This window comes from Crocuta crocuta, unplaced genomic scaffold (assembly GCF_008692635.1).
Source record: "Crocuta crocuta isolate KB4526 unplaced genomic scaffold, BGI_CrCroc_1.0 scaffold162, whole genome shotgun sequence".
Classification (NCBI taxonomy): Eukaryota; Metazoa; Chordata; class Mammalia; order Carnivora; family Hyaenidae; genus Crocuta; species Crocuta crocuta.
In genome coordinates this window covers 7,712,669-7,726,703 of record NW_027529433.1, presented here as the reverse complement: position 1 = coordinate 7,726,703, position 14,035 = coordinate 7,712,669, and the positions used below count along the sequence as shown (strand labels likewise).

At 45.2% G+C, this 14,035-nt stretch overlaps 1 protein-coding gene across 1 annotated transcript; it reads left to right on the top strand.

Annotated features, from left to right (window-relative positions):
- The first annotated feature begins 6,581 nt into the window (after window positions 1-6,581).
- Window positions 6,582-11,146, top strand: LOC144228120 (beta-hexosaminidase subunit beta-like). The gene is made up of 2 exons (XM_077759944.1): window positions 6,582-6,791; window positions 10,661-11,146. The coding sequence occupies exons 1-2, from the start codon at window positions 6,667-6,669 to the stop codon at window positions 10,953-10,955; spliced, it is 420 nt and encodes a 139-aa protein (XP_077616070.1). The 5' UTR covers window positions 6,582-6,666; the 3' UTR covers window positions 10,956-11,146.
- The last annotated feature ends 2,889 nt before the right edge of the window (window positions 11,147-14,035 follow it).

The following is a 14,035-nucleotide window of genomic DNA, read 5'->3' as shown; positions in this document are numbered from 1 at the left end:
CACCTGTATTACACAGGCTGGAAAGTATCCTTGCTCTGGGATTGCATGTTCTTTAGTGTCTGCCCATTCACTGTGGTTACTTGAGAGCTGAACTCAGAAGTGAGTTAAGTGGGGGCAGGGGCGCCTGAGTGGCTCAGGAGGTTAAGCCTCCAACTTCAGTTCAGGTCATGATCTCACGGTTCATGGGTCCAAGCCCTGCATTGGGCTCTGTGCTGACAGCTCTGTGCCTGCAGCCTGCTTTGGATTCTGAGTCTCCCTCTCTTTACCCCTCCCCTGCTCATGCTCTGTCTCTCAAAAATAAATAAATGTTTAAAAAACTTTTTTTGAGTGGAGACAGAAACAGTGCATGAGGCATCCCTTTTACTAGTAAAGATTGGAGCTGAACTGGTGTGATTCTAGAATTACAGCTGTAGTAAAGTCTTCTCCATCAGGCATTTGGCTTCCTAGTCACAAAGGAACAGTTGCTGAAGGAATTTCAGCCAGGAGTCAAGTTATTCAGCTCTCGCAAGATTCTATGAGCCTCTGTACCTGCAGTTAATACCCTGTACTCTGATACCCTGTGGTTAATTGATTTCTGCTAAAACTAGCTGGAGTGGATTCCGTGCCCTACAACTAAGCCTTGAATAACTAATAAATTGTCCACCCACAAGCCTCAACTAGAAATATAAATTTCCTGGGGCGCCTGGGTGGCTTAGTCGGTTAAGCGTCCGACTTTCGCTTAGGTCATGATCTCGCGGTTCGTGGGTTCGAGCCCTGCATCGGGCTCTGTGCTGACTGCCAGCTCAGAGCCTGGAGCCTATTTCAGAGTCTGTATCTCCCTCTCTCTCTGACCCTCCCCTGCTCACGCTGTCTCTCTCTCTCTCCTAGAAATAAATAAAAAAAATATTTAAAAAAATAAATAAATAAATTTCCTGAATGCCCCTTCCCCCCCCACTCCCCTTGGCTAATTGATCCACAAATATTATCTAAATAAGTTGTTTTAAAGGAAGAATGATTAGAACACTTGCGAAAATGGTAAGGAAGCCTTTATTCAAGACTATCGTGAGAGGTGTCAAGGCCACCAAAAGAGACTGGGACCAACTTTGAATACAACAAAGACAGCAACGGGTTTATAGCCAACAAGCAAAGTTGGGGGGTGATGTCAGTAGATGGAAAATTACTAAAAGGAAACATCAGGCGTAGGGGAGATTCTTGTTAAGCCAACCTAGCAGGGTTCTTCTCGAAGGAAACCTCAGGTGATGAGATATCAAGCTTAGGGGGTTTCTTGATGAAAGGACTTAGGATTCTTGCTAGAACTGGTTCTGCTAGTCCAGAAAAGGGCTCAAAGAGGCCTGACCAAAATTTAGTCGAAGAGAATCTGTCAGTTTTTATTTTTTTTTATGCTTTTTTTTTTTAATAGTTTATTGTCAAATTAGTTTCTAATCTGTCAGTTTTTAGATGAAAATGTGCTCAGCACAGCACAACAAGAGACTAGCAATTCTGTTTCTCTTCCCCGTTTTGCTAACATCTTACGTCAGGCTGGAAGGGAGGGAACAGTTCAGGGATTTTGGTAGCTGGAAGTCAGAGTGCCCGGCGAAGGGTCATCCAAGGAGGAAGTGATGTGGTCAGAGAGCTGGGCGGGTGACAGTTTCTATGCCACTGTGTGCATCCTGTTAAGGGACTTGTTTTGTCTTCTAGGGGCAGGGGGAGACAAGCCCCTGAAAGTGTTGCCAGGAAGGAAGTGACGTGACCTAGTTTACAAAGAAGACTTTGGCCGCTGTTTCCACTCGGTTGAGGTAGGGGTGAGGCAGGTGGGATGAAGGGCCAGTGGGAAGAAGTTTCCAGGCCAATGCCTAAAGCTCTACTTCATTCTTTTGTCATTTCTGGGGAGAAATTATAAGGGTGGAGAGGGAGGAGGATTCTGTTGACATAAGCAACAAAAGAATGAAAGGGCTAGGAACATACCTGAGAAATAAGAAAGTCCATGAAAAGTAGCCTACGAGACTTTGGAGACGAGCATGAAACAACTTTATAAACCGACAGGAATTATTTCCAAGCGGGAAGACTCAGTGATGTCAGTCTCCCAACTGGCCTACGAAAGCAGCGGCACTCCAATTATATTCAACGACTGTTCTGAACCTTGACAATCAAGTCTTTAAGTTTATGTGGAAGGAAATGTGATGAAAAATGCCCAGAAATCTTAGAAATAAGAACAATGTATATGTGTGCCCTTCAAGATATCGAAGCATAATTCAAAATTATAATGATTTAAACTTTGCTTAAATGTTTATTTTTGAGAGAGAGGGAGACAGACAGAGACAAAGACAGAGACAGATCATGAGTGGGGGAGGAGCAGAGTGAGAGGGAGACACAGAATCTGCAGCAGGCTCCAGGCTCTGAGCTGTGAGCACAGCACCTGATGTGGGGCTCGAACTGACAAACCGAAACGATGACCTGAGCCGACGTCAGATGCTTATCCGACTCAGCCACATTACAGTGGCTGACATCCAAAATTACAGTGATTTAAACAGGATAAAGTTGCTAGCATAGCACTTGGCCCAGGAAAAGATATGTAGACCACGGAACAGAGATCCCCAAACAGAATTAACACATCTTTATGGAAATTGTTTTAAAAGCACAGGAAGTGTTTTAAATCGGTGAAGAAGGAATGGCCTTTTCAATAAATGGCATTCTGGCAACTGGCCATCCATTTGGGTGGAAAAATGTTACATCCTTACTACCTTAATTATGCGCAAAGATAAACATCAAGCTGGAGTGTAGCATCTTCAAAAAGAAAACTATAAACGCTGTAAAAGAAAATAGGAGACTTTTTATCCTCTTTGAATTCTAATCAAGACAAGTTCTGAAGCCGTAAAATGAAAATTGACAAATTAGGTCTTAAAAAAAAATGGTAAAGCCATTTTAAGACAAAATACCACTTGAAGATAAAAGACAATGGAGGGACTGGGAGAAGATATGTACAATATACAGGAGCGATTATTATGCATAATTTAACCACCACTCATACAAATCACTAAAGAAAGAAAACAACCCGAGGGATATGAAACAGCTCTTACCAGAAGAATATACAAAATGGCCATTTTTTTCAACCTCGCAAGTAATCAAGGAAGTACAGATTAAAGGAGCTGATAAAGTTGAAAAGGATTAATAGTATTATGATGGGAACACCCTCCTACACCGTTACCTGTTTTGGAGGGAAATTTGGCACCCTCTGTCAAAATTCTATTTGTATGCATCTTTTAAGGTGTTGTTAATTTCTCACATGACAATAGGTTTTAAAAAATCATTTAGATCCCTGGAAGTGAGGCGGGGCCACGACAAACAACCTAAAATGTGGGAGTGCCTTTGGGTCAGGCAGTGGACAGCAGCTGGAGTGATTTCGGAGATGAGGTTAGTGAAAGCATGGTGGGCCTGGAAAAGGCTTAGTAGAAGGACATAGACCCGAGGAGGCTTGCTTACAGGAGAGCAAGGAAAACCTTACTGGAAATGGAGGAAATGTGATCCTTGTGACACTGGCAGAGAGATCACGATGGCCTTCCATGATGCAGAGTGGCAGATGTGCCCTACTAATGAATATGGGGTAAAACTAAGGAGATTTTCAGCTAGAATATTTAAGGTGCCTCCTGGGTTTATCTTTCCGTTATCCTAAAATGGGAGAGGAGCAAGGTAAAGGAAAGGAAGGACTGTGAAACATAAAGCAACCAAGACTTAACGGTTTTTTTAAAACTTCCAAATTTTCCAATTTTGGCTTTCCAAGCCAGTGAGAATGAAGACAGCTTTCTGGCAGAGATGGAGCCCAGGTTCTCTAAGGAAAACATGGTCTAAACAGGAAACAGGGGCGCCTGGGTGGCTCAGTCAGTTGTGTCCAACTCTTGATTTTGGCTTAGGTCACGAAATCACAATTGGTGGGTTCGAGCCCTGGTTTGGGCTCTGCACTGTCTTGCAGAACCTGCTTGGGATTCTCTCTCTCTACCTCTCTCTGCCCATCCCCCACCAGTGCGCTCTTCAGTGTGCTCTTCTCTCAAAATAAACAGACTTAAAAAAATAAACATGAAACCTAGATTGTGAATATAAAATCCCTTAAGACTTCAGAAAGACCTATCGTTGTGTCTCAGAGTATCTGTCAATGAGACAAAAGGCCATGTAAATATTTTAACAGTTTGTCAAGCCTCTCAAACAACAGGGTTTCTTTTTTTTAATGTTATATTTATTTTTGAGAGAGAGAGAGAGAGCAGGGGAGGGTCAGAGAGAGACGGAGACACAGAATCCAAAGACAGGCTCCAGGCTCTGAGCTAGCTGTCAGCACAGAGCCTGATGCAGGGCTTGAACCCACAAACTGTGAGATCATGACCTGAGCCAGAGCTGGACGCTGAGCCGACTGAGCCACCCAGGCACCCCACAAACATCAGGGTTTCTACGGATGCTGTTCCCAGCAGCTGCCCGAAGTAGAGAAAGGCATATGTTGAAGAACTGGTGCATATAGCTTTTGTCTAATGGCATGAAGCTCAGTGAGATTCCCAGGGAATCAACAAATTTCAACAGAAATGTATCAGCAGAAATGCTATCAGTTTGAACTGAGACACAGGGACAGTGGCAGATGAAAAGACATCTTTGGACTTGCAAATTTCGACAAGTAAAGAAATCTACTCAGCTGCAACCACATACTATTTTCCAAGATCAAGGGAAGATGACTCAGAACTCAAAGCCAGACACTGGAGTCAAGAGTCATAGAGAATTAATTCCGGGCTTTGAATCCTAATCAAGGAACTTACAAAATTTGCCCCGCAGGATTTGGGAATTGCTAAAAACCCCTCAGTGCTTCTCATTTTTCTCTTTTGAACCATCTCTACTGGTTATTCGGGACCACCATTGTATTTTACACGTGTAGGGGTACAGATAACTTGTCTGTCGATTACGAGAAACTGTACCTCAGGACATTTACGGATACATTTAGAAGCCTCATTGATGCTTAATGATTTAGATGCCAGCATTCTGGATTTCAAGGAAATGTTCTAAAATGATGAGACTTTGGGGGTTCTTGGGAGGAAGGGAATGCATTTCGTATGTGGGAGGAATATAAACAATTCATGGTCAGAGAGTAGACTCCTCCCTTCAAAAAGTGTAGCCTGATTTCTCTCACCTTGGATGTGGCTATAGTTAGTAACTGACTTCTAAGGGATTCATGTTGTGGAAGCATCCTTATGAGAGGAAGCCATGGAAAGGTGTCGTGCCTTCCTTATTGCTCTTGTTCTCTCTTGGTTCACTTGGCCTGGGGGAAGCCAGCCGCCATGTCGTAAATATGCACAATAAACCTATGGAGACACTCATGTGGCAAGTAACTGAGGCCTTCAGCCAACAGCCAGTAAGTAACAATGGTCTCCTGCCAAGAGCCATGACAGCTAGCTTAGAATCAGTTACCCTTCAGCATTAGCCAAGCCTTTAGAAAAGTGGCTTCAGATGACTGCCACCTCATGAGGGACTTGGCCAGACTCACCCAGCGAAGATTCGTGAATTCCTGATCCGCAGAAAGTGTGAGATATTTATTATCTTATCATTTATTATTTGTTGTTTTAAGCTCCAGAGCCAGGTGGGGGACTTGAACTCAGGAACCATGAGATCATGACCTGAGCAGAAATCAAGAGTTGGTCACTCAACTGACTCAGCCACCCAGATGCCACCGTAGTTTTCTTTTTAAAAACCTCTTCTTTTGGGAACATCAGCTTCCTCCATTCCATGTGGGTCATATAGCTTCACTCTTTTGGTGTGCAAGAGAGTCTGTCAGTGGGGATCCTTCTTCAGGACTGTCAGGGATGAGTGAAGGGCATAAGCTTCCCCAAGGGGTTGTCTTGCTACCCAAGAAGAGGGCTATCATGAAGAGCAGGTCTGAGAATGAAGCCCACATGGAGAAAAAAATGAGTTGAAAAAAAGAGGTAGATAAGCAGCGGAGAGGGGAAAAGGGAGGGAAAGAGGAAGAGAGACGGCCTTAGAATCCCTGCCACAATGGATCTAACAACACTGTTTCTGCTTGCTTCTAGATCTGCTATCTTATCTCCAAATATGTAGAGAGTCCTGCCACCATAAATATTTTAAGTTGCTCTCAGGAATTCTTTATAAATGGAATTATTTTCTTTTTTTTCTTGAGGGGCGATGGGAGCTTCCAGGCTCAGATACTTAGGGCTGAGTCACCGTAGCACACTACCCAATATCCTATTTAGCAATCTTATTCTAATCTTGCTCTATTAAATTACCTTTCGAACCTGACTTATTTAATAATTAGTTGAATAAAATGTTTGCCACATTTGTGTTCTATTTTGTCACTGTCACGTTTTTAATTTTTTCGAAAATGAAAGTGCGGCAATATTAATCGCTCATTAAGATACACTGCCTCTTTGTATCACCCGCCTAATTAACTCGGTCCAGGGCACCCTCTTGAAGTCTTCCGAAGTCCTCTGCCAAGATCCTCTGAGAAAACCTTTCGCTTAATTTTTAACCTCCCACCTGCTGAAAACGCAGCCCCGGGAAGCTTCGGCTCAAGCAGAACTGAGGTCCGAGGGCGGTCTGGGCTGGAGGCGGGNGCACCGCGGGCTGGGGCTGCCGGCGCTGCTGGCGCTGCTGGCGGCGCTGGCCCCGCGCGCCTCCGCCGTGCCGGAGCCGGCCCTGTGGCCTATGCCGCTCTCGGTGAAGACGTCTCCGCGCCTGCTGCAGCTCTCCCGCGACAACTTCTCCATCGCCAACGACCCCTCGTCCACCGCCGGCCCCACCTGCTCCCTCCTGCAAGAAGCGTTTCGGCGGTGAGCGCTCCCTGCACGCTGCGGGGCGGAGGCGGGGGGCGAGGCGAGGGGAACCCTGCGCGCCTCCCTTCACCCCCGCGGCCGTGCGCGCGCGCGGTGTTCCCCGTTGAGCAGATGAGGAAACAGTGCGGAGCCGGCCAGTGACCTGACCAAAGTGATAGGTCTAGAAGAGGGGAGAGCCGGCTCAGACACACAGCAGCTGAAACCCCCGCTCTTCCCCTCCCCCTCCTGGCTGCTCAGGGACATCCTGGGCGTCCAGGAGCCCTGGTTCGCGCGCAGGATACTGAGGGGAAGGAGTAGGTCGCTCAGCATCTGCCCAGCTGCGCCTCGGAGGGGAGAGTAGGGCGGATGGAGGGGCTGGGGAGTGGCAGCTTCTTACTTGAAGAGAATCCTAGGAGGAAAATGAGTGCTTCCTGCTTGGGGCCAGAATTCCCAGGTAGGTTGCGGTCTGCAGGCCATCTCCCCACCCCGCTGGCCAAATCGGGGAACAGTTCGGAAGGCAGAAAGGCCTCAGGTTGGAACATTGCCCCGAACTCCCAACATCTGTTTGTTAGGAAACGTTCGATGCTTTCATCTCATTACTTGGATATAATGGGGGCAGCGCAGTGTCTACTTTTCTTCGCCCAGCACGTCCTGTGCTTGCTCACCCGCCTTTCCGTGCCTGCAACCCCGCTGGCCCCAGCCGGGGTGAATCAGGTAATGAGGAGGCAGCCCACAGCCTGGCTGTGCCGACCGCACCAAGCAGAAGGCTGATGGCACTTGACAGGTGTTTCCAGCAGCCTTTCTTTGGTGTCCCTCCTGGGTAGGTGGGACTGTCCTGAAGGCCGGTCGTGCAGGGAGGGAGTGTAATTTGGTGCTGGCTGCAGTGCACTTTCCTTCCCCAGATATTTGTCTCTGTTCCCGGTGGGCATCATAGCTTCATTTCGCCAGCTGCCTGCGGGACAGGCAAGAGAGCTGGTGGGAAAAAATGCAAAACCAGGGTAACACCTGCTTGCCCCCAGGTAGGCCTGCAGCGGTGAGCCCAGGCTACAGAGGCCCAAGCAGGCTTCTCTCCTTCACTTTTCTACAGCCAAATAAACACAGTTACCCTCGTTTAAGGCACACACTCTAATGAGCCTTTGGCACTGAGTCTGCTAACAGGTCAGAATGGCTAGAGGCCGGGTGCCTGGGCATCTAGCGAAGGAAAAAGTGCGCCAAGGTCATCTTAAAGGAGGGTCGGGGCCAGGAAATGTTTTAAAACACAAACACGCTTACCGTTTTTGCTTTGGGACTCGGTTTGTAAAATTGTATTTTCTTTCTGTGCCCTACTGTTAGTCAAACAAGGACGGGGTCGGGGGGGGGGGGGGGAAAGGTCGAAATGACAAGATGATGGCAAGAGAGCACGGAAGTCAGGTTGACAGTGTTGTCGGATAACAAGGACCTGAGTCAGTTGTGAGATGGTGTGAAAACAAGGCTTGGCATTTCGAGGCAGTGCGGGTGATTATTTGGAGTTTGCCTAAATAGTCATGCCTGGTGTGTGAAGCAGCTGTTAATTATACCCTGCACGGTTAGGAAGCAGGTTATAAAACATTAGCCTTGATGGCTAAGACCTGAAAGCAGTCAGGGGAGCATTCTAGGAATTCAGGAAGGTCTCAGTATCTGTTTCAGAGTAAAAGTGCGGTATGGAGGGACGAACGTAGGGATGATGGGGATATTCCGAAGGCTCTAGGTGGTCGGGAGCACACGCTGTCTAGGCCCTAGGCTGTTCAGGACCAGAGGCTCCTGTCTTTGAGGTGCCCAACTTACATCACAAACCCTGCTTTGAGACAGTATGTTTCTTGCAAGGAGAGAGTTGGGTCTGGTGCATGGCAGCTTCTTTCGCTTGTAGAACAAGGTCCATCATGTGCTGGTCACTCATTTAACTTAAAAATTTTTTTTTAATATTCATTTTAGAGAGAGAGACCAAGGGGGGAAGGGCAGAGAGAAGGAAACACAGAATGCGAAGCAGGCTCCAGGCTCCAAGCTGTCAGCACAGAGCCCGATGTGGGGCTCACACCCATGAACCGTAAGGTCATGACCTCAGCTGAAGTCAGATGCTTAACCGACTGAGCCACCCAGGCGCCCCGAGTCACTCATTTTTTTAAATGACTAAATAGCTACACTTCCTTAGTTCCTGAAAGATAAAATGAACCCAAATACCTTGGATACCCTTTGAGTTTTCTGTTAGTTTTAATATCCAGGACGAAGGTTCTTATTTGGGACAAGCCAGCACCTACTTCCGAACTCAGAACTTTAATTTCCTTTTTTAAAAAATTTACCTGTGATAAAATACATATAAGATTTTTTTTTGATTCATTCTTCTTTGAATGAATTTTTTACTCTCATAACCATTTCTTTTGTTTAAGAGAGTGAGCAAGCACACACAAGAGCAGGGGAGGGGCAGAGGGAGAGGGAGAGGGCTAGGGTCCCAAGCAGGCTCTGCACCGTCAGCACAGAGCCCCACACAGGGCTCAAAATCAAGAACTGTAGGATCATGACCTGAGCCGAAACCAAGAGTTGGACGCTTACCCTGCTGAGCCACCCAGCCACCCGGCATTTTAACCATTTCTTTTTTTTTTTTTAAATTTTTTAAATGTTTTATTTATTTATGAGAGAGAGAGAGAGAGGCAGTGTGAGCAGGGGAGGGTCACAGAGAGAGGGAGATACAGAATCCAAAGACAGGCTTCAGGCTCTGAGCTAGCTGTCAGCACAGAGCTCAGTGCGGGGCTCAAACCTACAAACTGTGAGATCGTGACCTGAGCCGAATTCCAACATTCAACCAACTGAGCCACCCAGGCGCCTCGCCATTTTAACCATTTCTAACTATACAGTTCAGTGATCTTAATTTCCTTCTGAACCTGTCAAGGTTTTACCATGGAAGGGGTCCTCAGCATCATCGTCCATTCTCTTCTGTCACTGCTTTACTTCCATATGCTTCCAAACTCATTGGAATTTTCCTACCTCTCCTTTTCTGGAAATAACACAAGATATTCTTCCACTTAAGTAGCATACACAGCTTCCGGCTTATCACAATCTATAAAATGTTATTTAAATAATTGCTTTGAAGTCTCCCTGGTCTTTTAGCACCTTTAAATGCTGTTTTCACATCCCCTTTCTCTGGTATTTGGGTACCAGCAGAAGGTAAATTTGCAAGGCCCTGGCGAGAATTCTATAGGCTGCTTACCTTCTTTTGGGCGGTTTATGTGATAGCTAAGATATTTTTTTTTGGAAGGTAACAGAAACTGTTTTAGTCAAGCTTAAGCAATAAGAAGACCTATTATCTCACACTTGAGGAAGTCCAAAATAGGATTCCACGGCTAGTTGACTAACTAGCTCAATAGTATTATTAGGGAATCCGTGTTCTTTCCGTCTCTGCCACCTTTAGTGTGGCTACAACCGGTCCAGGTATCACATACAGAGAAATGTGGCTTTTGTGGCTCAGTTAGCCTACGAAACTTCCTGCCACCACCATCCCTGATGCCCCACCTCTGTCACTGGTTACAATTGGCATGCCTACCCAAGAGTGATGGGATTCCCATTATTGGTTGGATTACTGGTTCTTAACAGTCACTGCCTGTGAGGCACTTGGAAGTGTGGGGGTACCTTCTAAAGTTCCCGTGCCTGTATCGCACTCTCAGAGATTCCGATTCTGGAGGTCTGGATAGCAGTATTTTCAAAAAGCTCCCCTGGAAATTCCAATGAGCACCTTGGGGTGAGAGCCTCTCATTGGACCAATACTGGGGGACGTGGATTGGAGGAACCCCACTGGGATGTCCACTCTCACATATGTATGTGAAACTTGGCTATGGTGCGGTGCTTTAAAAGTCTATTTGAATTTATTTCTCACACAGATATCATGAATACATATTTGGTTTCAACAAGAGGCAGCGTCGCCCTGCTAAACCTAATAGTGTGGTGGAGTTACAGCAACTTGTCGTCACGGTTGTCCTGGACTCAGAGTGTGATCTTTTCCCCAGCATCACTTCGGATGAGTCCTGTGAGTACCTGCGTGATGCCAGCCTATCATGTTCTGAGCTGCTCGTTGGGGACTTAAGTGCCGGAAACAGGTTCCATGCCATGAACTATTGTGAGCTCTTGGCCAATGAGTTTATAATTTTTATTTTTAAATATACCATTAAAGTCTGATGCCAAAAGTAATGTAGAACATTGTAAGTACAGTAAGTGAAGAGGAGGAAGTAAATCAGAAGAGGAGGAAGTAAATCAGAAGAGGAGGAAGTAAATCATAACCCCAGCACTCAGTTGACCACTGTTATTTCAGATGTGGGTAGAGTAATACATTGAAATAGTATACATTGACAGAAGCATAAACATGATAAGTAATTACATTAAAGTGGGGTAATTCTGTCTGGTTTTTGTATTTGGCTTTTTTTTTTTTTGTCTAACAAAACAAACATGTAATTAAATATTTTTCTATGGCCTCGTTTTTAGTGCAGTAACTTAGTGTAAATAACTTATTTTTGGACATTAGGTAATTTCATAGCTTTTATTTTGAAGATAAATCCGTGTGTATGTCCATGATCTCTCTTTGTAACTTAATTTGACACAAAAATAATACAGAACTGGGGGTGGAGCTGGAGCTACTTCATCTCACAATATAAATGACACTTAGCTGTACATTTTTGTTGCCTGAAATGTTTCTGTAGGGCCTCCTGGCTGGGAATAATGTGGAATTACACCAGGGAAGCAAGGGGAGCAAAGTGACATTTAGGTGATAGATGAAGTGCAGAGAGAACAGACTTGTGAGCTGGGTGTAAAGATAGAAGGGATACCCCAGCTCTTAGTGAAAAGAGGGACTCCTTTGTCCTCAGACTCCCTTACTGACAGTAAAGTACATCTCTTCATCCTCTTAGTATAGATCAGATTTCTTAATAATACATCTCTAAAAAATAAGTTCATTTCTCAATTCTGTAGCTGTTCTTAAAAAAGAAACCGGATACTTGGGCAACAGCAGACACGTGATTTCAGTTGACTGCACTCAAGACACTTTATGAATTAGGTTTTACAATCTGAATTGAGATAGAAAGGGTCATTGACTTGCCAGGGAGTCTTTGCTGTCTGTTAGCAGTAGTGATGACATATTGTAAATTCTGGAAAATACAGTGTTTTGAGACTGGAGAGTTACAGCTTTTCGTCCACATAGCTTTGCAAACCTTCCTTATTCTGAAAGGTAAGTTTCTTAGGCAAAGCTGACGGTGAAGTTTTATGGTTGAAGGATAAACCAGTTTTAGTTTTGAACTAGCTGATCAAGATGATAAGAAAGTTAACACAGATCCAAATGATATCAACTGTTGCAGACTATAAGAAAACGTTGGAGGGAGTGACAGCTGTTACAGCTTTATGTATTAAAAAAATAAAAATATGTATTCCCTGTGAACCACTAGTTTCTCGTGCAGAGCATTAATTACACATAAGAGGGATGTTTGATACAGCTTGCATGTAATAGTGCAGTTATAAACAAAACTACATGTTCGTCACCGCAAGAATGACTTAAATAGGTCTTGTCAATCCACACTAAAGAATTCAGCAGTGAAGAATAAAGAGGGAGAGTAAAAGAACAGACTTGGGGAGCTAGTCAAGGTGAACTGCTGGGTCGGACAGAGGGCACTGTTACACATATGTGTATGTAAATAGCTAGGAAGAGGCCTGTTAACTGTTTCTTCTGAGGAAAATAGAGGGAGTTGAATGGGAATCTCAAAGGCGATTGTAGCCTTACCTGTTTTATTTTTAAAGAATAACATGTTGATGTTATTTGTATGCACACTCTTGAAAACAAAGTAATCACAGTGCAGAAAGTACAGAAGGGGATAACTGAAAAGTCAAAGGTGCCGCTCCAACCCCACGTCAGGCAGGTAATCATTGTTAACACTAGTAATTTGGTTTTGAAAGAAAAATCGAAATTCTCCAGCTTAGGTGTCCATATGTTAAAAAAACAAAATCTCGTTTTAACTGCTTTCTCTTTGTGGGATTTGCATTGAGTTGAATCAGAACCCTTGTTAAGATCAGCCAGTCCTTAACTATAGGAAAATAATAGGCATCAAGTACATGCAACATGTTAATGTGATTCTTTGTGTTATAACTCAGGAGTCTGGTGGTTAAGAACTTGGTGGTTAAGAACTCAGGAGTCTGGTGGAGAGGAAACATGATTAGATGAACCTCAAAATAGCAATCCCTGCCTTAGCTTGGCCTTTAGCTAACTCAGCACTGCAGTAACTGCTACCTTGTCACAAGATTGTCACATGAGAGAGTCACGTGATTTTCGGCTGTTGACAGCATGGGTGGCGGTGGTGGAGGGTGATGATGTAGTCCAGATGTGATACTAAGTCATCAACCTGCAGCCCGCAACTGTCTTTACTGTCGCAGGGTCCACATCTGTCACACCCTTCAGCTTTCAGTCTCTCTGTACTGTCTGGTGCTCTGCTTTATCTGTGGTTGACTCAACTCCAAACCTCTCCAAAAGCCTCAAATGACTATTGGCACAGCCTTAGACAGAGTGTTACTTAAAAGATGGAAAGATGAGCACTGCCTCCCTGCCACCCCCCACCCCCAACCCCTACCCAGAAGCAGCCCACTGGAACCTGTCCTTACTGGGTGTGAAGCTTTTATTGATTGGGCCAAAGCTGAATTTAGCTCAAGTGAGTTAGGAGGTGAATCTTAAGGCAGATTTAGGCTAATAGTTGGGGAAGGTGGGTGCAAGGCAAGTAGAGAAGCACAAAAGTAGAAGAGAAATCGTAGAGAGGAGTCTCTGGTCTCGTTTGGTGGAGTCGGAGATTTGAGCGATACTTGGATGCTTCACAAGGAACTACGGAACAGAGGAACGTTTTACACTTTCGATTTAAAGTCATAGCTGAATTAGGAACCTACTCTGTTGAGGGGCAATGGAGAGAATAATTGTCCTGGAGGGGAAAATGAGGAAGTGTGGAGATGTCACCCAGATTTCTGACGCGAGCAGTTCATCTGGTCAGAGGGCAGTGCGGTGCCTCACAGAGACGAAGGCACTAGGGACAGGCAGGGCAGCGTGGATCAGGAAAGGGGGGGAGCTCAGCTTTGGGTGTGCAGAGTTCAAGGAATCCACAGGATATCCCTGTGAGGAACACACAGGAGGCAGCTGGAAAAACAGGTCTGGAGCTCAGGAGAAAGGAATGGTCCAGAAATACCAATTACATGTGTCGAAAATGCACTGTGTTACTGAAGAAGTAACAGAAACT

Bases quoted from the DNA above. Each gene is read 5' to 3' on its own strand.
- LOC144228120 (XM_077759944.1), top strand. From the start codon at position 6,667: ATGCCGCTCTCGGTGAAGACGTCTCCGCGCCTGCTGCAGCTCTCCCGC. The intron at 6,792-10,660 runs GTGAGCGCTCCC...TTTCTCACACAG, and splicing joins CTGCAAGAAGCGTTTCGGCG to ATATCATGAATACATATTTG.